Source organism: Pelodiscus sinensis, chromosome 4, assembly GCF_052426305.1.
Source record: "Pelodiscus sinensis isolate ZL-2025 chromosome 4, ASM5242630v1, whole genome shotgun sequence".
NCBI lineage: Eukaryota > Metazoa > Chordata > Testudines > Trionychidae > Pelodiscus > Pelodiscus sinensis.
In genome coordinates, this window is record NC_143055.1 from 353,282 (window position 1) to 372,947 (window position 19,666).

General features: G+C 65.6%; 1 protein-coding gene across 9 annotated transcripts in view; it reads left to right on the plus strand.

Annotated features, from left to right (window-relative positions):
- The window catches only part of LOXL3 (lysyl oxidase like 3), a 56,613-nt gene that overhangs the window by 17,659 nt on the left and 19,288 nt on the right, over positions 1–19,666 (plus strand). For 4 of the 9 annotated variants that reach the window (XM_089777671.1, XM_089777672.1, XM_089777673.1 and 1 more), the window contains exons 3-9: positions 637–800; positions 3,959–4,170; positions 4,701–4,754; positions 18,326–18,385; positions 18,627–18,846; positions 18,932–19,112; positions 19,447–19,601. In XM_089777671.1, the coding sequence (XP_089633797.1) occupies positions 637–800; positions 3,959–4,170; positions 4,701–4,754; positions 18,326–18,385; positions 18,627–18,846; positions 18,932–19,112; positions 19,447–19,601 (1,046 nt within the window). The remainder of the gene's footprint in view (positions 1–636; positions 801–3,958; positions 4,171–4,700; positions 4,755–18,325; positions 18,386–18,626; positions 18,847–18,931; positions 19,113–19,446; positions 19,602–19,666) is intronic. The other 5 variants (XM_089777675.1, XM_089777676.1, XM_089777677.1 and 2 more) reach the window with 5 other exon arrangements.

Genomic DNA, 19,666 nt, shown 5'->3' on the forward strand with positions numbered 1-19,666 from the left:
TGTGCGCAGTGTGTGTGTGAGCAGTGGGGCTGGCCCTGTGTGTGCAGTGGGGCTGGCCCTGTGTGCGCAGTGTGAGTGTGTGTGCAGTGGGGCTGGCCCTGTGTGCGCAGTGTGAGTGTGTGTGCAGTGGGGCTGGCCCTGTGTGCGCAGTGTGAGTGTGTGTGCAGTGGGGCTGGCCCTGTGTGTGCAGTGGGGCTGGCCCTGTGTGCGCAGTGTGAGTGTGTGTGCAGTGGGGCTGGCCCTGTGTGCGCAGTGTGTGTGTGAGCAGTGGGGCTGGCCCTGTGTGTGCAGTGGGGCTGGCCCTGTGTGTGCAGTGGGGCTGGCCCTGTGTGCGCAGTGTGAGTGTGTGTGCAGTGGGGCTGGCCCTGTGTGCGCAGTGTGTGTGTGAGCAGTGGGGCTGGCCCTGTGTGTGCAGTGGGGCTGGCCCTGTGTGTGCAGTGGGGCTGGCCCTGTGTGCACTCCCTGCCACCCCTGTGAGCTCCCTGGCAATCGCCCTTTGGATGGGGTGAGAGTCACGTTTCTTCCAAGATCTTTTTGAGTTGCTTTGAGCTGCCCCCCACTACCAGCCATGTAAGCCCCATACGCCCCCCACGTCTCACAGCCCTCTCCCACCTGGCCCTGCCGGTGCCTCTGCAGGACGGGTCTGGCTGGACAACCTGAACTGTGAGGGCCGTGAGAAGAGCCTCGCGGACTGCCGGTCCCGCGGCTGGGGCAACAGCGACTGCAGCCACGAGGAGGACGCCGGCGTGATCTGCAAGGACGAGCGTATCCCGGGCTACGTGGACTCCAACGTCATCGAGGTGAGTGACAGCAGCCCTGGCCCTCTGCCCGTGGTGCTGGGCTTCGCAGGCTGGTGCGCGGCAGGCTCAGCAGGTCGGGAAGACGGATGCTGGGCAGCGTCAGGCGGGCTGGGCAGAATGAGGCTGGGCCGGCCGGCACTAGGGGGGCGGCTGGTGCTAGGGGGGTCTGGGCTGGACAGGCTGGCAGGGGGGCTGCCGGGCAGGCTGGCGCTGGGGGGGCCGGGCAGGCTGGCGCAGGGGGGGTGGGCAGGCTGGCGCTGGGGGGGCCGGGCAGGCTGGCGCTGGGGGCTGGGCAGGCTGGCGCAGGGGGGGTGGGCAGGCTGGCATAGCTGGTCTGGGCCGGCTGGCAGGGGGGCTGCCGGGCAGGCTGGCGCTGGGGGGCGGGCAGGCTGGCGCTGGGGGGGCCGGGCAGGCTGGCGCTGGGGGCCGGGCAAGCTGGCGCAGGGGGGGGTGGGCAGGCTGGCGCTGGGGGGGCCAGGCAGGCTGGCGCGGGGGGGCGGGCAGGCTGGCGATGGGGGCCGGGCAGGCTGGCGCTGGGGGGCTGGGCAAGCTGGCGCAGGGGGGGTGGGCAGGCTGGCGCTGGGGGGGCCGGGCAGGCTGGCGCGGGGGGGCGGGCAGGCTGGCGATGGGGGGGCCGGGCAGGCTGGCGCTGGGGGGCTGGGCAAGCTGGCGCAGGGGGGGTGGGCAGGCTGGCGCTGGGGGGGCCGGGCAGGCTGGCGCGGGGGGCGGTCAGGCTGGCGATGGGGGGCTGGGCAGCTGGCGCTGGGGGGGGCTGGGCAGGCTGGCGCAGGGGGGGCGGGCAGGCTGGCACTGGAGGGCTGGGCAAGCTGGCGCAGGGGGGCTGGGCAGGCTGGCGCAGGGGGGGCGGGCAGGCTGGCGCTGGAGGGCTGGGCAGGCTGGTGCAGGGGGGGCGGGCAGGCTGGCGCAGGGGGGGCGGGCAGGCTGGCGCTGGGGGCTGGGCAAGCTGGCGCAGGGGGCTGGGCAGGCTGGCGCAGGGGGGGCGGGCAGGCTGGCGCTGGAGGGCTGGGCAGGCTGGTGCAGGGGGGGCGGGCAGGCTGGCGCTGGAGGGCTGGGCAGGCTGGCGCAGGGGGGGCGGGCAGGCTGGCGCTGGGGGGGCCGGGCAGGCTGGCGCTGGGGGGGCCGGGCAGGCTGGCGCTGGGGGCTGGGCAAGCTGGCGCAGGGGGGGTGGGCAGGCTGGGCTGGGGGGGCCGGGCAGGCTGGCGCTGGGGGCTGGGCAAGCTGGCGCAGGGGGGGTGGGCAGGCTGGCGCGGGGGGGCGGGCAGGCTGGCGATGGGGGGGCCGGGCAGGCTGGCGCAGGGGGGCTGGGCAAGCTGGCGCAGGGGGGGTGGGCAGGCTGGCGCTGGGGGGGCCGGGCAGGCTGGCGCGGGGGGGCGGGCAGGCTGGCGATGGGGGGGCCGGGCAGGCTGGCGCTGGGGGGCCGGGCAAGCTGGCGCAGGGGGGGTGGGCAGGCTGGCGCTGGGGGGGCCGGGCAGGCTGGCGCGGGGGGGCGGGCAGGCTGGCGATGGGGGGGCCGGGCAAGCTGGCGCAGGGGGGGTGGGCAGGCTGGCGCAGGGGGGGTGGGCAGGCTGGCGCTGGGGGCCGGGCAAGCTGGCGCAGGGGGGGTGGGCAGGCTGGCGCTGGGGGGGCCGGGCAGGCTGGTGCGGGGGGGCGGGCAGGCTGGCGATGGGGGCTGGGCAAGCTGGCGCAGGGGGGCTGGGCAGGCTGGCGCAGGGGGGGCGGGCAGGCTGGCGCTGGAGGGCTGGGCAGGCTGGTGCAGGGGGGGCGGGCAGGCTGGCGCAGGGGGGGCGGGCAGGCTGGCGCTGGGGGGCTGGGCAAGCTGGCGCAGGGGGGCTGGGCAGGCTGGCGCAGGGGGGGCGGGCAGGCTGGAGCTGGAGGGCTGGGCAGGCTGGTGCAGGGGGGGCGGGCAGGCTGGCGCTGGAGGGCTGGGCAGGCTGGCGCAGGGGGGGCGGGCAGGCTGGCGCAGGGGGGGCGGGCAGGCTGGCGCTGGAGGGCTGGGCAGGCTGGCGCAGGGGGGGCGGGCAGGCTGGCGCAGGGGGGCGGGCAGGCTGGCGATGGGGGGGCTGGGCAGGCTGGCGCAGGGGGGCTGGGCAGGCTGGCGCAGGGGGGGCGGGCAGGCTGGCGCAGGGGGGTGGGCAGGCTGGCGCTGGAGGGCTGGGCAGGCTGGCGCGGGGGGGCGGGCAGGCTGGCGCTGGGGGGGCCGGGCAGGCTGGCGCGGGGGGGCCGGGCAGGCTGGCGCGGGGGGGCGGGCAGGCTGGCGATGGGGGGGCCGGGCAGGCTGGCGCAGGGGGGGCGGGCAGGCTGGCGCGGGGGGGCGGGCAGGCTGGCGCTGGGGGGGCCGGGCAGGCTGGCGCGGGGGGGCGGGCAGGCTGGCGATGGGGGGGCCGGGCAGGCTGGCGCGGGGGGGCGGGCAGGCTGGCGATGGGGGCCGGGCAGGCTGGCGCAGGGGGGGCGGGCAGGCTGGCGCTGGGGGGCTGGGCAAGCTGGCGCAGGGGGGCGGGCAGGCTGGCGCTGGAGGGCTGGGCAGGCTGGCGCAGGGGGGGCGGGCAGGCTGGCGCTGGGGGGGTGGCTGGTGCTAGGGGGTCTGGGCTGGACAATCTGGCGCTGGGGGGCCGGGCAGGCTGGCGCTGGGGGGGTGGCTGGTGCTAGGGGAGTCTGGGCTGAACAGGCTGGCATAGGTGGTCTGGGCCGGCTGGCAGGGGGGCTGCCAGGCAGGCTAGCGCAGGGGGCCGGGCAGGCTGGCGCTGGGGGGGCGGCTGGTGCTAGGGGAGTCTGGGCTGAACAGGCTGGCATAGGTGGTCTGGGCCGGCTGGCAGGGGGGCTGCCAGGCAGGCTAGCGCAGGGGGCCGGGCAGGCTGGCGCAGGGGGGGTGGCTGGTGCTAGGGGGTCTGGGCCGGACAGGCTGGCATAGGTGGTCTGGGCCGGCTGGCAGGGGGGCTGCCAGGCAGGCTAGCGCAGGGGGCCGGGCAGGCTGGCGCTGGGGGGGCAGTGGCTGGTGCTAGGGGAGTCTGGGCCGGACAGGCTGGCATAGGTGGTCTGGGCCGGCTGGCAGGGGGGCTGCCGGGCAGGCTGGCGCAGGGGGGGTGTAGGGACGTGTCCAGGGTTGCGGAGCAGGCCTGACCAGACTCTCCCTGTGGCAGGCTGAGCAGAACCAGGTGGAGGAGCTGAGGCTCCGTCCCGTGGTGGCGGGCGCGAGGAAGCGGCTGCCGGTGGCGGAGGGCGTGGTGGAGGTGCGCTACAAGGAGGGCTGGGCGCAGATCTGTGACCAGGGCTGGAGCCAGAAGAACAGCCGCGTGGTCTGCGGGATGATGGGTTTCCCGGCGGAGAAGAAAGTCAACAGGAACTTCTACAAGTGAGCAGAGCCCAGCAGTGGAGCAGGCCGGGCATGGGCCACGGGGTCAAGGGTGGGAGTCCTAAGGGCTGGGAAGGGTGTGGGGCAGTTCTGGGGGTGGGGGTCCCATGCAGGGGCAGGGAGGGGGTGGTTGGGTGCGCGCCGCCTTTTCTTGGGACTCTCGCGTCGTTTGGTCTTTTCCCCAACTCCCCACCTGCTGGGTCGGGTGACCGGGGGCGGCGTTTCCCTTGAGACCCGGCTGGGCGGGACGTGGAGATGGAACCAGGCAGCTCAGACTCAGGGCGAAGGCACGGACCTTGTCCCAGATTCCCTGGCTCCGTGCCCCGTGGCTCTCCCATCCCCCCAGCCACACCCAGAGTGGCCCTGCTGCATGGGGACCCTGGGGGGCACCAGCCCTGCCAGGCCCCACGGTGCCCAATGGCCACGGTCCCCAGGGAGCTGCACCACTCTGGACTTGTGGGCTGTAGCCCTGGGCGTCTTCCTGCGCCTCAGGATCCCCTGACTGGCAGGTCACCATTTCCTTTCCACAGGCGCCTCAAGCGAGCAGCCAAGACAAAGGGCCAGAGCCCAGAGTTGGGCGCGAGGTAACAGGCTGGGGCTAAGGCCTCAGCCTGGGGCTGAGCCTTCCCGGCCGGTTTGGGGATGCCAAGTCCCTCCGGATGGGAGAAACGGCCCCTGCCCGGGCCAGTCTCTTCTGCCATCAGGCTGAGATTCTCGGCTGGGCTGGGAATCCGGCTGGAGCCCTGAACTTCCCCTGGGACCAAAGGCTGCCCTGGGCGGGTGTGCTGGGCCCCCCGCTGCATGGCTCCCATGGGGCCTTTGAGTTTCAGTGGTGAGGTTCAGCTGGCGATGGACGGGGGGCGAGGCTCTTGGGGTCTGGCCCGTCCCTGCTTGGAGCTGGGGCTTCTGCTTGTGCTCTGTGTTCTCCAGGGGAAATGTGCCCCACCCCACGGGGGGTCTGATCCTGGCCTGGCCTGGGAGCCGGGAGTGCCATGCCCATCACCAGCTGGCAGGAGCACCTTTCTTGGGGGACATGCTGGGGGCCATTGCCAGAGAGATGGGACTGTTGGCCGTGGGGTCGGTGGCTGTCGGGGGAGGCCCAGGGCCCTGGAGTGGAGCTTTCTTTCCTGGAAAGAGAGGAAGGGCTGGCGGACATGGGCCACTTTCTGGAGAAAATGGCAGTGGGGCCGCTGGCTTGGCTGTGAAGCTCCCCATTCCCCACCCGCCTGTGCCTGCCCCGAGCCCTGTGCTGGCAGACCCATGTATGTTGGGGGGCCTGGAGGCTGGGAAAGGGGAACTATATTAAAGTGAGGAAGTTGGTTAAGCAGAAATTAGAAAGTACAGGGCCAAAAGCAAAATCCCTGCAAGCCGCATGGACGTTTTGTAAAGAGGCTCAAGTTAAATGTATATCCCAGATTCAAAATGCATCAGAGCTACCTAGCAAAAACTCATAAAATAACAAAAAACTGTTCAGTCCCTCAGAAGCAGGAAGCTGCTAAACAACCAGTGGGACCACTGGACGACTGAGAGGCTAAAGGAGCCCTCAAGGCTGATACGGTCATTGCAGAGAAACTAACAGAGGGTATGTCTACACTACCCTCCTAGTTCGAACTAGCGGGGTAATGTATGCATACCGCACTTGCTAATGAAGCCCGGGATTTGAATTTCCCGGGCTTCATTAGCATAAGCGGGGAGCCGCCATTTTTAAATCCCCGCTGCTTCGAACCCCGTGCAGCGCGGCTACACGTGGCTCGAACTAGGTAGTTCGGACTAGGGTCCTATTCCAAACTACCGTTACTCCTCGTGAAATGAGGTGTACCGGTAGTTCGGAATAGGCACCCTAGTCCGAACTACCTAGTTCGAGCCCCGTGTAGCCGCGCTACACGGGGTTCGAAGCAGCGGGGATTTAAAAATGGCGGCTCCCCGCTTATGCTAATGAAGCCCGGGAAATTCAAATCCCGGGCTTCATTAGCAAGTGCGGTATGCATACATTACCCTCCTAGTTCGAACTAGCGGGGTAGTGTAGACATACCCTGAGGGTATGTCTACACTACAAAGTTAGTTCGAACTAACGGACGTTAGTTCGAACTAACTTTCCTAGGCGCTACACTAGCGCTCCGCTAGTTCGAATTTGAATCGAACTAGCGGAGCGCTTAGTTCGAACTAGGTAAACCTCATTTTACGAGGACTAACGCCTAGTTCGAACTAGCTAGTTCAAACTAAGGGCTGTGTAGCCCTTTAGTTCGAACTAGTGGGAGGCTAGCCCTCCCCAGGTTTCCCTGGTGGCCACTCTGGCCAACACCAGGGAAACTCTATGCCCCCCTCCCGGCCCCGGACCCCTTAAAGGGGCACGGGCTGGCTACGGTGCCCGTGCCAGGTGCAAGCCTGCCAGCACCCAGCTAGCAGACCCTGCACCTGGCACGGCACAGAGCCACCCACCCGATGCCCCCCAGCCCACCCCCTCTTGCCGGGACCAGGCTGGCGGCTCCCAGGAGCTTGCCCTGGACCGCAAGAGGCGGGCACCTTCCTGGGCTAGTGCGGACATCGTGGACCTCGTCCACGATCTCCGCACTAGGCACAGGAAAGTGGCCGTCTAGGGCAGGAGAGCTGCCAGCCTGGCCACCCAGGACCAGGTGTGCATGAAAATCAAGGGGGTCCACTGAGACCCCCGACACTGAGCCCTGAGCTTACAATGGCCGTACTGGGTCAGACCAAAGGTCCATCTAGCCCAGTAGCCTGTCTGCCAACAGCGGCCAACCCTAGGGACCCTGGAGGGGATGGACCGAAGACAATGACCAAGCCATTTGTCTCGTGCCATCCCTCTCCAGCCTTCCACAAACTTTGGGCAGGGATACCACTCCTACCCTCTGGCTAATAGGACTCCATGGACCCAACCTCCATCACTTTATCTCACTTCCCTTTCAACTCTGTTCTAGTTCTAGCCTTCACAGCCTCCTGCAGCAAGGAGTTCCACAGGTTAACTATTTGCTTTGTCAAGAACAACAACTTTCTCTTACTAGTTTCAAGCCTGCTACCCATTCCTTTCCTTTGGTGTCCTCTAGTCCTTCTTTATGGGAACTCAGGAAGAACTTTTCTGAATGCACCCTCTCCACCCAACCCCTGCTTTTAGAGACCTCTATCCTGTCCCCCCTCCGTCTCCTCTTTTCTAAGCTGAACAGTCCCAGTCTCTGTAGCCTCTCTTCATCTGGGACCTGTTCCCAACCCCTGATCATGTTAGTTGCCCTCCCCTCTCCCAGCCTTTCTCTTCCCCTCTCCCACCTCCTTTTCCCAGTCTCCCCGAGTTTTGTTCAATAAAGACAGAGTCAATGTTGGAAGAAACGTTATCTTTATTTTGTACATCAATAAGAAGGGGGGCTAGGGAAGGGCAAGTGGAAGGAGGTGAGGGAGGAATGGGGTACGAGCCCCCGATGGGGAGGACTGGGCTGGCTCTGCGGGCTTCTGGGGGTGGAAGCTCTCCTGCAGCCCCCCAATTACTCCCTCTCCCCAGATGGCAGCCTGCGGCAAGTGCAGCCGGGCTGATGGCCGAGTGGTGTGATGTGCCCAGTGTGGGCACTCAGGGCACTCCAAGCCAGAACTTCTTTGCAAGCGGGGCACCCCTTAGAACTGTGTGTCCGGGGTGGGGGTCGGGACCCTTTAAGCGCAGCCCTCGGCTAGCCTGAGACAGCAGCTCCATGCTCTAAGTCCTCCTCTGATGCCCTGCCGGCACTGCTTCCGGCCATCCTTAAGCCCTGTTCAGAGTCCACTCAATGTGGACTTGCTAGTTCGAATTAGCAAAACGCTAATTCAAACTAGTTTTTAGTTCTAGACACGTTAGTTCGAATTAGCTTAGTTCGAATTAACTAATTCGAACTAAGTTAGTTCGAACTAGCGCTGTAGTGTAGACGTACCCTGAATTCTTTGCATCCATCTTCACGGATGAGGACGTGAGGAAGATTCCCAAACCTGAGCCATTCTTTTTGGTGATAAATCTGGGGAACTGTCCCAGACTGAGGTGTCAGTAGAGGAGGTTTTGGAACAAATTGAAGAACTGAACCCTAACAAGTCCCTGGGACCAGATGGCATTCACCCAAGAGTTCTGAAAGAACTCAGATGGGAAATTGCAGGACTATTATCTGTGGTTTGTAACCTATCCTTTAAATCAGCTTTTGTACCCAATGACTGGAAGATAGCTAACGTGATGCCAATATTTAAACAGGGCTCTCGAGGTGATCCTGGCAATTACAGACCAGTAAGTCTAACGTCAGTACTGGCCATATTAAAGTACAGAATTATCAGACACAGAGAAGAACATAAAGGCTGTGTCTAGACTGGCCAGTTTTTCCGGAACATCAGTCTCTTTTCCGGAAAAACTTGCCAGCTGTCTACTCTGGCCGCTTGAATTTCTGCAAAAGCACTGACTTCCTACTGTAAGAAATCAGGGCTTCTTGCGGAAATACTATTTTACTCCCATTCGGGCAAAAGTCCCTTTTGCGCAAAACTTTTGTGCAAAAGGGCCAGTGTAGACAGCTCAGATTTCTTTTCCGCAAAAAAGCCCCGATCGTGAAAATGGCGATTGGGGCTTTTTTGCGCAAAAGCGCATCTAGATTGGCACGGACGCTTTTCCGCAAAAAGTGCTTTTGAGGAAAAGCGTCCTGCCAATCTAGACGCTCTTTTCCAAAAATGTTTTTAATGGAAAACTTTTCCGTTAAAAGCATTTCCGGAAAATCATGCCAGTCTAGACGTAGCCAAATTGTAGGGAAGAGTCAGCAGAGTTTCTATAAAGGGAAATCGTGCCTCCTCAATCTACTAGAATTACAGTATTTGAGGGGGCCAACAAGTATGAGGGATCCAGTGGATCCAATGTACTAGATTTCCAGAAAGTCTTTGACAGGATCCCCCAGCAAAATGCTTGTGAGGTGTTGAATCACAGAAGTCCCTTGGGAGTTGTCCCCTGCTGTGCTGATCATGCCACTGACACCCACCTTCCTGCCCTCTGGGTGCCCTGTGCCTGGGCCAGATCCTCTGGTCTTCTCTAGGCAAGACAGAGTTGGGGTTACCACCCCCCTGCAGAGCAGCACAGACACTGAGCCACTGCAGCTTGAGAACGGCACAACTACAAGGGCTCTGTACCCAGGAATCCAACCCCCCAGAAGGGACCAAATCCCTAAATAAATTCATCGTACCTTGTGTAAAAGTTTTACACAGAGAAAGCTCATAAAGTCTGCCCACTTTATCAGTGAAAGAGAGAGACGCACAGTGGTTGCTCCTCTTGCCAGATAACAATTATATACCCTGGGCTTGTGTGACGCGGGGGGGCAAGGGTGATGTCTACTTTGTAACCTTGTGGTTTTGCCTGTCTGTATTGTGTTATGTGGGATTCCTCATGGCTCCCTCCAAGTGGCTGTGTCTAGACTGCACCCCTTTTCCGTAAAAGGGATGCAGATTAGAAACAGCACAATTGCAAAAGAAGCGGGGATTTAAATCTTCCCCATTTCATTTGCATAAACATGGCTGCCGCTTTTTTCCGGTTCGGGGCTTTGCCGGTAAAAAGCGCCAGTCTGGACGAGGATCTTTCGGAAAATAAAGCCTTTTCCGAAAGATCCCTTATTCCTGATTTTAAGAGGAATAAGGGACCTTTTGGAAAAGGCTTTATTTTCCGAAAGATCCCCGTCTAGACTGGCGCTTTTTGCTGGCAAAGCCCCGAGCAGTAAAAAAGCGGCAGCCATGTTTATGCAAATGAAGGGTGGAAGAGTGAAATCCCCGCTTCATTTGCAATTGCTCTGTCTAATCTGCATCCCTTTTCCGCAAAAGGGGTGCAGTCTAGACACAGCCAGTGTGTATTGGCCGTAGACACCTCAGGGCCAGCCTGAGAAGATAACTCTGTTCCCAGAGGGAGAGACAAGGGGATATAGGCGAGGACTGTGACCAGGCTGGGGGTAGGGCCTAGGAGTGGGGTTAATCTCTGCTGGTAGGATGAGGAGAGGAGACTGAGAGCAGGAAAGGGGGATTCAGGGCCCAGGAGCCCTTCCCCCCAAGAGGAAGAAGGCGTCTGCTCTCGGTGCCTGCGCTAACATTGCTTCTGTGCTGCGCTGTGTCCCTGAGACCCAACAAAACATTCTACTCGACTGGCCGGCCGAGAGTCACGTCTGGCTGCGGATGGGGGTGCAGGGCCGGGTTATCTGACGCGCCGTCACAGCTTCATATAACAAAAGTGTTTTTATTAAGAACAGAAAGTAGGATTTAAATGGTTGCAGGAGAAAACAGACAGATCAAAGTAAGTTATTAAATTAAAATGAACAGAAAATGCTTAGTAAGTTCTAATCCACTAAGAAACTTGTTACCTTCAAATTCTTACCCTAAACAGCTATTCGAGTCTCAGGGAAAAGCGTCAAGTTGGAGTTGATCTTTACTCTGGCCTGGATCACAGCTTTTCAGAGTTCTTCAAGTATCCTCTTAGAGTGGGCCAGGCAGTTCCATAGGCCCGCTGAAGATCACATCCCATTGCAGGACCCCTTTGCTTGGTATCCCCCTTCCCATGCAGTAATAAAAGGGTTCAAGATGAATTCCAGAGCCAGGTGGCCTGGTCACATGTCTTTGTGGGGCCAACCACCGTTTGGGCTTATATGACAAACATGGCCACCTACTACAGTAAAACGCCAATAGTCCGGCATCCAATAGTCCGGCACTCCTGGTAGTCCGGCATCAAAATGGTAAGAGCCTAGTGAGTGAGCTTTGGCAAAAAATGAGTCACAAGGTAACAGCTGCAGCAGCTGAACTGGGCAAAAAGGGTAAAAAAGGCTTAAAAAAACTAAAACATTACAGTATACTGTATACAGTATGTACAATAAAAAGGGTTAAGAGCACTTTATATACAGTACAGGCAGTCCCCGGGTTACGTACAAGATAGGGACTGTAGGTCAGTTCTTAAGTTGAATCTGTATGTAAGTCGGAACTGGCATCCAGATTCAGCCGCTGCTGAAACTGACCACCAGTTCCGACTTACATACAGAATCAACTTAAGAACCCCAAGCGTCCCCAAGTCAGCTGCTGCTGAAACTGATCAGCAGCTGATTCCAGGAAGCCCGGGGCAGAGCAACTCTGCCTCGGGCTTCCTGTAGTCAGCGCTGGTCAGTTTCAGCAGCAGCTGACTTGGGGACGCCTGGGGCAGAGCAGCTGGGGTGCTGCTGGGTTGCTCCAGTAGCGCCGCTCCTCGGCGGTACTGGACCAACCCAGCAGCACCCCACCTGCTCTGTCCCAGGCGTCCTGATTCAGCCGCTGCTGAAATTGACCAGCAGCGGCTGAATCAGGACGCCTGGGGCAGAGCAGCTGGGGTGCTGCCGGGTTGGTCCAGTAGTGCCCAGAGCGGCGCTGCGGGACCAACCGTCAGCGCCCCAGCTGCTCTGCCACAGGCGTCCGGAGAAAAGCCTAGTCTGCTGGGGGGGGCGTGCTAGCTGCGCCCCCCCCCCACCCCAGCAGACCAGGAAGACGCGGGCGGCGGACCGAGACACACCGCGGTCCCGCCGCCTGGGTCCTCCGTGGCTTTGCTCCCAGTCTCCCTGGTCTGCTGGAGACCAGCAGACCAGGGAGAGGGGGAGCAAAGCCTCTGAGGACGCCAGCAGCGAGGGGGGGGGCTCGGGCAGCGGGGCGCGCTCCGCTGCCGGCTTCCCCGAGGCTTTGCAAAGTCGTGGGGGGGGCTCGGGCAGCGGGGCAGCCCAGGTGCGCCTGGGCTGCCCCGCTGCCCGAGCCCCTTCGCAGCTTTGCTCCACGTCTTCCTGGTCTGCAGACCAGGGAGACGCGGAGAAAGCCCCGGAGTACACAGGCGGCAGGACCGCGAGGTCCCGCAGTCCGTGTCCTCCGGGGCGAGCCCCGTTCGTAACTGCGGATCCGACATAAATCGGATCCACGTAAGTCGGGGACTGCCTGTATATAATGTATACAATATATATATAACCAGTTTATAGTACCTCCTGATAGTCCGGCATATCTGATAATCCGGCACCACATAGGTCCCATAGGTTCCAGATTATCGGAAGTCCACTGTAAATCTTTTTGTTTCTAGAGCACTGATCATGGCCCGCCCATTTAGACGGGGAATTCGGGTGCAAGAGGGCTGTCAAGGGCGGGGAATTCGGGTGCAGGAGGGCTGTTGAGGGCGGGGCAGGAGGGCTGTCAAGGGCGGGGAATTCGGGTGCAGGAGGGCTGTTGAGGGCGGGGCAGGAGGGCGGTCGAGGGCGGGGAATTCAGGTGCAGGAGGGCGAAGCAGGAGCGCGGTCGAGGGCAGGGAATTCGGGTGCAGGAGAGCGGTTGAGGGCGGGGAATTCGGGTGCAGGAGGGCGGTTGAGGGCGGGGCAGGAGGGCCGTCGAGGGCAGGGAATTCGGATGTAGGAGGGCGGGGCAGGAGCACCGTCGAGGGCGGGGAATTCGGGTGCAGCAGGGCGGTTGAGGGCGGGGCAGGAGGGCCGTCGAGGGCAGGGAATTCGGGTGCAGCAGGGCGGTTGAGGGCGGGCCAGGAGGACCGTCGAGGGCGGGGAATTTGGGTGCAGGAGGGCGGTTGAGGGCAGGGCAGGAGGGCCGTCGAGGGCAGGGAATTCGGGTGCAGGAGGGCGGTTGAGGGCGGGGCAGGAGGGCCGTCGAGGGCAGGGAATTCGGGTGCAGCAGGGCGGTTGAGGGCGGGCCAGGAGGACCGTCGAGGGCGGGGAATTCGGGTGCAGGAGGGCGGTTGAGGGCAGGGCAGGAGGGCCGTCGAGGGCAGGGAATTCGGGTGCAGGAGGGCAGTTGAGGGCGGGGCAGGAGGGCCGTCGAGGGCAGGGAATTCGGGTGCAGGAGGGCAGTTGAGGGCGGGGCAGGAGGGCCGTCGAGGGCGGGGAATTCGGTTGCATGAGGGCAGTTGAGGGCGGGGCAGGAGGACCGTCGAGGGCGGGGAATTCGGGTGCAGGAGGGCGGTTGAGGGCAGGGCAGGAGGGCCGTCGAGGGCAGGGAATTCGGGTGCAGGAGGGCAGTTGAGGGCGGGGCAGGAGGGCCGTCGAGGGCGGGGAATTCGGGTGCAGGAGGGCAGTTGAGGGCGGGGCAGGAGGGCCGTCGAGGGCGGGGAATTCGGGTGCAGGAGGGCAGTTGAGGGCGGGGCAGGAGGGCCGTCGAGGGCGGGGAATTCGGGTGCAGGAGGGCAGTTGAGGGCGGGGCAGGAGGGCCGTCGAGGGCGGGGAATTCGGGTGCAGGAGGGCGGTTGAGGGCGGGGCAGGAGGGCCGACGAGGGCGGGGAATTCGGGTGCAGCAGGGCGGTTGAGGGCAGGGCAGGAGGGCCGTCGAGGGCGGGGAATTCGGGTGTAGGAGGGCAGTTGAGGGCGGGGCAGGAGGGCCGTCGAGGGCGGGGAATTCGGGTGCAGGAGGGCGGTTGAGGGCGGGGCAGGAGGGCTGTCGAGGGCAGGGAATTCGGGTGTAGGAGGGCGGTTGAGGGCAGGGCAGGAGGGCCGTCGAGGGCGGGGAATTCGGGTGCAGGAGGGCAGTTGAGGGCGGGGCAGGAGGGCCGTCGAGGGCGGGGAATTCGGGTGCAGGAGGGCGGTTTAGGGCGGGGCAGGAGGGCCGTCGAGGGCGGGGAATTCGGGTGCAGGAGGGCGGTTGAGGGTGGGGCAGGAGGGCCGTCGAGGGCAGGGAATTCGGGTGTAGGAGGGCTGTTGAGGGTGGGGCAGGAGGGCCGTCGAGGGCGGGGAATTCGGGTGCAGGAGGGCGGTTGAGGGCGGGGCAGGAGGGCCGTCGAGGGCGGGGAATTCGGGTGCAGGAGGGCAGTTGAGGGCGGGGCAGGAGGGCCGTTGAGGGCGGGGAATTCGGGTGCAGGAGGGCAGTTGAGGGCGGGGCAGGAGGGCCGTCGAGGGCGGGGAATTCGGGTGCAGGAGGGCAGTTGAGGGCGGGGCAGGAGGGCCGTCGAGGGCGGGGAATTCGGGTGCAGGAGGGCAGTTGAGGGCAGGGCAGGAGGGCCGTCGAGGGCGGGGAATTCGGGTGCAGGAGGGCGGTTGAGGGCGGGGCAGGAGGGCCGTCGAGGGCGGGGAATTCGGGTGCAGGAGGGCGGTTTAGGGCGGGGCAGGAGGGCCGTCGAGGGCGGGGAATTCGGGTGCAGGAGGGCGGTTGAGGGTGGGGCAGGAGGGCCGTCGAGGGCAGGGAATTCGGGTGTAGGAGGGCTGTTGAGGGCAGGGCAGGAGGGCCGTCGAGGGCGGGGAATTCGGGTGCAGGAGGGCGGTTGAGGGCAGAGCAGGAGGGCCGTCGAGGGCAGGGAATTCGGGTGCAGGAGGGCAGTTGAGGGCAGGGCAGGAGGGCCGTCGAGGGCAGGGAATTCGGGTGCAGGAGGGCGGTTGAGGGCGGGGCAGGAGGGCCGTCGAGGGCGGGGAATTCGGGTGCAGGAGGGCGGTTGAGGGTGGGGCAGGAGGGCCGTCGAGGGCAGGGAATTCGGGTGTAGGAGGGCGGTTGAGGGCAGGGCAGGAGGGCAGTCGAGGGCGGGGAATTCGGGTGCAGGAGGGCAGTTGAGGGTGGGGCAGGAGGGCCGTCGAGGGCAGGGAATTCGGGTGTAGGAGGGCTGTTGAGGGCAGGGCAGGAGGGCCGTCGAGGGCGGGGAATTCGGGTGCAGGAGGGCGGTTGAGGGCGGGGCAGGAGGGCCGTCGAGGGCGGGGAATTCGGGTGCAGGAGGGCGGTTGAGGGCGGGGCAGGAGGGCCGTCGAGGGCAGGGAATTCGGGTGTAGGAGGGCGGTTGAGGGCAGGGCAGGAGGGCCGTCGAGGGCGGGGAATTCGGGTGCAGGAGGGCAGTTGAGGGCGGGGCAGGAGGGCCGTCGAGGGCGGGGAATTCGGGTGCAGGAGGGCGGTTTAGGGCGGGGCAGGAGGGCCGTCGAGGGCGGGGAATTCGGGTGCAGGAGGGCGGTTGAGGGCGGGGCAGGAGGGCCGTCGAGGGCGGGGAATTCGGGTGCAGGAGGGCGGTTGAGGGTGGGGCAGGAGGGCCGTCGAGGGCAGGGAATTCGGGTGTAGGAGGGCGGTTGAGGGCAGGGCAGGAGGGCAGTCGAGGGCGGGGAATTCGGGTGCAGGAGGGCAGTTGAGGGTGGGGCAGGAGGGCCGTCGAGGGCAGGGAATTCGGGTGTAGGAGGGCTGTTGAGGGCAGGGCAGGAGGGCCGTCGAGGGCGGGGAATTCGGGTGCAGGAGGGCTGTTGAGGGCAGGGCAGGAGGGCCGTCGAGGGCAGGGAATTCGGGTGCAGGAGGGCGGTTGAGGGCGGGGCAGGAGGGCCGTCGAGGGGGGGGAATTCGGGTGCAGCAGGGCGGTTGAGGGCAGGGCAGGAGGGCCGTCGAGGGCAGGGAATTCGGGTGTAGGAGGGCAGTTGAGGGCAGAGCAGGAGGGCCGTCGAGGGCGGGGAATTCGGGTGCAGGAGGGCAGTTGAGGGCGGGGCAGGAGGGCCGTCGAGGGCGGGGAATTCGGGTGCAGGAGGGCGGTTGAGGGCAGAGCAGGAGGGCAGTCGAGGGCGGGGAATTCGGGTGTAGGAGGGCGGTTGAGGGCAGGGCAGGAGGGCCGTCGAGGGCGGGGAATTCGGGTGTAGGAGGGCGGTTGAGGGCAGGGCAGGAGGGCCGTCGAGGGCGGGGAATTCGGGTGTAGGAGGGCAGTTGAGGGCGGGGCAGGAGGGCCGTCGAGGGCAGGGAATTCGGGTGTAGGAGGGCGGTTGAGGGCAGGGCAGGAGGGCCGTCGAGGGCGGGGAATTCGGGTGCAGGAGGGCAGTTGAGGGCGAGGCAGGAGGGCCGTCGAGGGCGGGGAATTCGGGTGCAGGAGGGCAGTTGAGGGCAGGGCAGGAGGGCCGTCGAGGGCGGGGAATTCGGGTGCAGCAGGGCGGTTGAGGGCAGGGCAGGAGGGCCGTCGAGGGCGGGGAATTCGGGTGTAGGAGGGCGGTTGAGGGCGGGGCAGGAGGGCCGTCGAGGGCGGGGAATTCGGGTGGAGGAGGGCAGTTGAGGGCGGGGCAGGAGGGCCGTCGAGGGCGGGGAATTCGGGTGCAGCAGGGCGGTTGAGGGCGGGGCAGGAGGGCCGTCGAGGGCGGGGAATTCGGGTGTAGGAGGGCGGTTGAGGGCAGGGCAGGAGGGCCGTCGAGGGCGGGGAATTCGGGTGCAGGAGGGCAGTTGAGGGCGGGGCAGGAGGGCCGTCGAGGGCGGGGAATTCGGGTGCAGGAGGGCAGTTGAGGGCAGGGCAGGAGGGCCGTCGAGGGCGGGGAAGTCGGGTGCAGGAGGGCAGTTGAGGGCGGGGCAGGAGGACCGTCGAGGGCGGGGAATTCGGGTGTAGGAGGGCGGTTGAGGGCGGGGCAGGAGGGCCGTCGAGGGCGGGGAATTCGGGTGGAGGAGGGCAGTTGAGGGCGGGGCAGGAGGGCCGTCGAGGGCGGGGAATTCGGGTGCAGCAGGGCGGTTGAGGGCGGGGCAGGAGGGCCGTCGAGGGCGGGGAATTCGGGTGTAGGAGGGCGGTTGAGGGCAGGGCAGGAGGGCCGTCGAGGGCGGGGAATTCGGGTGCAGGAGGGCAGTTGAGGGCGGGGCAGGAGGGCCGTCGAGGGCGGGGAATTCGGGTGTAGGAGGGCGGTTGAGGGCAGGGCAGGAGGGCCGTCGAGGGCGGGGAATTCGGGTGCAGGAGGGCAGTTGAGGGCGGGGCAGGAGGGCCGTCGAGGGCGGGGAATTCGGGTGCAGGAGGGTGGTTGAGGGCGGGGCAGGAGGGCCGTCGAGGGCGGGGAATTCGGGTGCAGGAGGGCAGTTGAGGGCGGGGCAGGAGGGCCGTCGAGGGCGCGGAATTCGGGTGTAGGAGGGCAGTTGAGGGCGGGGCAGGAGGGCCGTCGAGGGCGGGGAATTCGGGTGCAGGAGGGCGGTTGAGGGCAGGGCAGGAGGGCCGTCGAGGGCGGGGAATTCGGGTGCAGGAGGGCTGTTGAGGGCGGGGCAGGAGGGCCGTCGAGGGCGGGGAATTCGGGTGCAGGAGGGCAGTTGAGGGCGGGGCAGGAGGGCCGTCGAGGGCGGGGAATTCGGGTGTAGGAGGGCAGTTGAGGGCAGGGCAGGAGGGCCGTCGAGGGCGGGGAATTCGGGTGCAGGAGGGCAGTTGAGGGCGGGGCAGGAGGGCCGTCGAGGGCGGGGAATTCGGGTGCAGGAGGGCAGTTGAGGGCAGGGCAGGAGGGCCGTCGAGGGCGGGGAATTCGGGTGCAGCAGGGCGGTTGAGGGCGGGGCAGGAGGGCCGTCGAGGGCGGGGAATTCGGGTGCAGGAGGGCGGTTGAGGGCGGGGCAGGAGGGCCGTCGAGGGCGGGGAATTCGGGTGCAGGAGGGCGGTTGAGGGCGGGGCAGGAGGGCCGTCGAGGGCGGGGAATTCGGGTGCAGGAGGGCGGTTGAGGGCGGGGCAGGAGGGCCTTCGAGGGCGGGGAATTCGGGTGTAGGAGGGCAGTTGAGGGCAGGGCAGGAGGGCCGTCGAGGGCGGGGAATTCGGGTGCAGGAGGGCAGTTGAGGGCGGGGCAGGAGGGCCGTCGAGGGCGGGGAATTCGGGTGCAGGAGGGCAGTTGAGGGCAGGGCAGGAGGGCCGTCGAGGGCAGGGAATTCGGGTGCAGGAGGGCAGTTGAGGGCAGGGCAGGAGGGCCGTCGAGGGCGGGGAATTCGGGTGCAGGAGGGCAGTTAAGGGCGGGGCAGGAGGGCCGTCGAGGGCGGGGAATTCGGGTGCAGGAGGGCGGTGCCTGGGGAGGCTGACATCGCACTGGGGGGGCACTGGGGCTTGTGGCTGTGCTGAGCGCAGGTCCCTGGGGGAGATGCCCTGTAACCTTGCCTGGTGGGTGAGGCTGTGAGTGGCACAGGGCTGCCGGAGCGGGGAGCACGTGGCTTGCCGCCAGCTGCCTTCTAGGGAGCATGTGCCTGCCTGCCTGGGTGAGTGGCGTGACACAGGACATGCCTGCGTCATGCTTGTCATGGGCCGTGAGGTGGGAAATGAAGTCCCTGCAGTGGTGACTCATTTCTGGCCGGAGGCATGAGCAGCTGCCCCGCCTGCAGCTTGTGGACTGGCTGGCCCCGGGCTGTATCCAGGTGGGTCTGGCTGGGCCCTGGAGGCTGCTGGAAACCTGGCTGGTGGTGCAGGCCCTGGGTGGGCCCCCGGGTCCCGAACCCTTGACTGTTGTTTTCTATTTTCCAGGCTGTTCTCCAAAGCTCGCCCCAAACACACGCGCAGGGAGGACTTTGGGGGTCCCAAGAGGTAAATGGGTGCCAGGCGCCGAGGGCTCTGGCGTCCAAAGGCCCGTGGCCTGCTCTGGGGCTGCCTGGTGAGGGAGCGTGGGCCTTGCTGGCTGGGGCAGGGGCTGGGCCACGGAGCGACCGTCTCTCTCTTCCCTGCTGGTCGGCGTTGGTCATGGATGGCGAGAGCCGCTGGGCGCCCGTCACCCGCTGCCTGTCCCCTGCCGGGCACTCACGCGCTCCGTGCTCTGCTGTCTGCCCAGCAGGTTGTACCTGGAGCGGCAGCCGCTCAGCTACCGGCTGCACTCCGTGGCTTGCACGGGGAGCGAGGTGCACATCTCCACGTGCCCCTTGGAATTCTACAAGGGCAACGCCACGGGGGCGTGCAAGGGCGGGATGCCTGCCGTGGTGAGCTGCGTGCCAGGGCCCCTCTTTGCCACTGGCAGTGCCCAGAAGAAGCAGCGGCGACAGCAGCAGGGCCAGGTAAGCGCTCTCTGCCTCGCCGCCTGCCGGTGGGGGCCGGGCTCTGGGCAGGGCTGTCCCGTGACGTGCTGCCATGCTCCTGCAGCCGCGCGTCCGGCTGAAGGGCGGTGCCACGGCTGGGGAAGGCCGGGTGGAGGTGCTGAAGAATGGCGAGTGGGGCACCGTCTGTGATGACCGCTGGAACCTACTGGCCGCCAGCGTGGTGTGCCGCGAGCTGGGCTTCGGCAGCGCCAAGGAGGCTCTGACGGGGGCACGCCTGGGACAAGGTGAGCTGGGACAAGGTGTGGGGCAGCCCTGGGGCCTGTTTCAGCCTGAGCCTGTTCTCTGAAGGGGGAGAACCGAGGCAGGCAGGTGGGGCCGACAAGGGGGCTCTCCCGGCATGAGGGGGGTTCAGCTCTCGGTGAGTGCTGGCCCCTGCCCCTCTGCCAGCCTCTCCAGGGACCCCAGTTTGGGGCATGCGGGGTGCTGGGCCAGAGAAGGCCCCCATGCGCGCCCAGCAGGGGAGGGCTGGGACGAGGGGAAGGGCCCCTAGGGGGAGGGGGAGGGGGAGGGGAGCGTGGGGATTGCCTGGGGCACTGGCTGCCGGCTCCTCGTGCGCAGGGATGGGGCCGATCCACATGAACGAGGTGCAATGCACCGGCTCCGAGACGTCGCTGTGGAGCTGCCCCTACAAGAACATCACCGAGGAGGACTGCAAGCACGCTGAGGACGCCGGGGTCCGCTGCAACACCCCCTACATGGGCTACGAGACCATGGTCAGCGGCACGTGCAGGGGTGGGCGGGGGGAGCCCAGGGCCCTCTGACACGGGCCCCTGTCCAC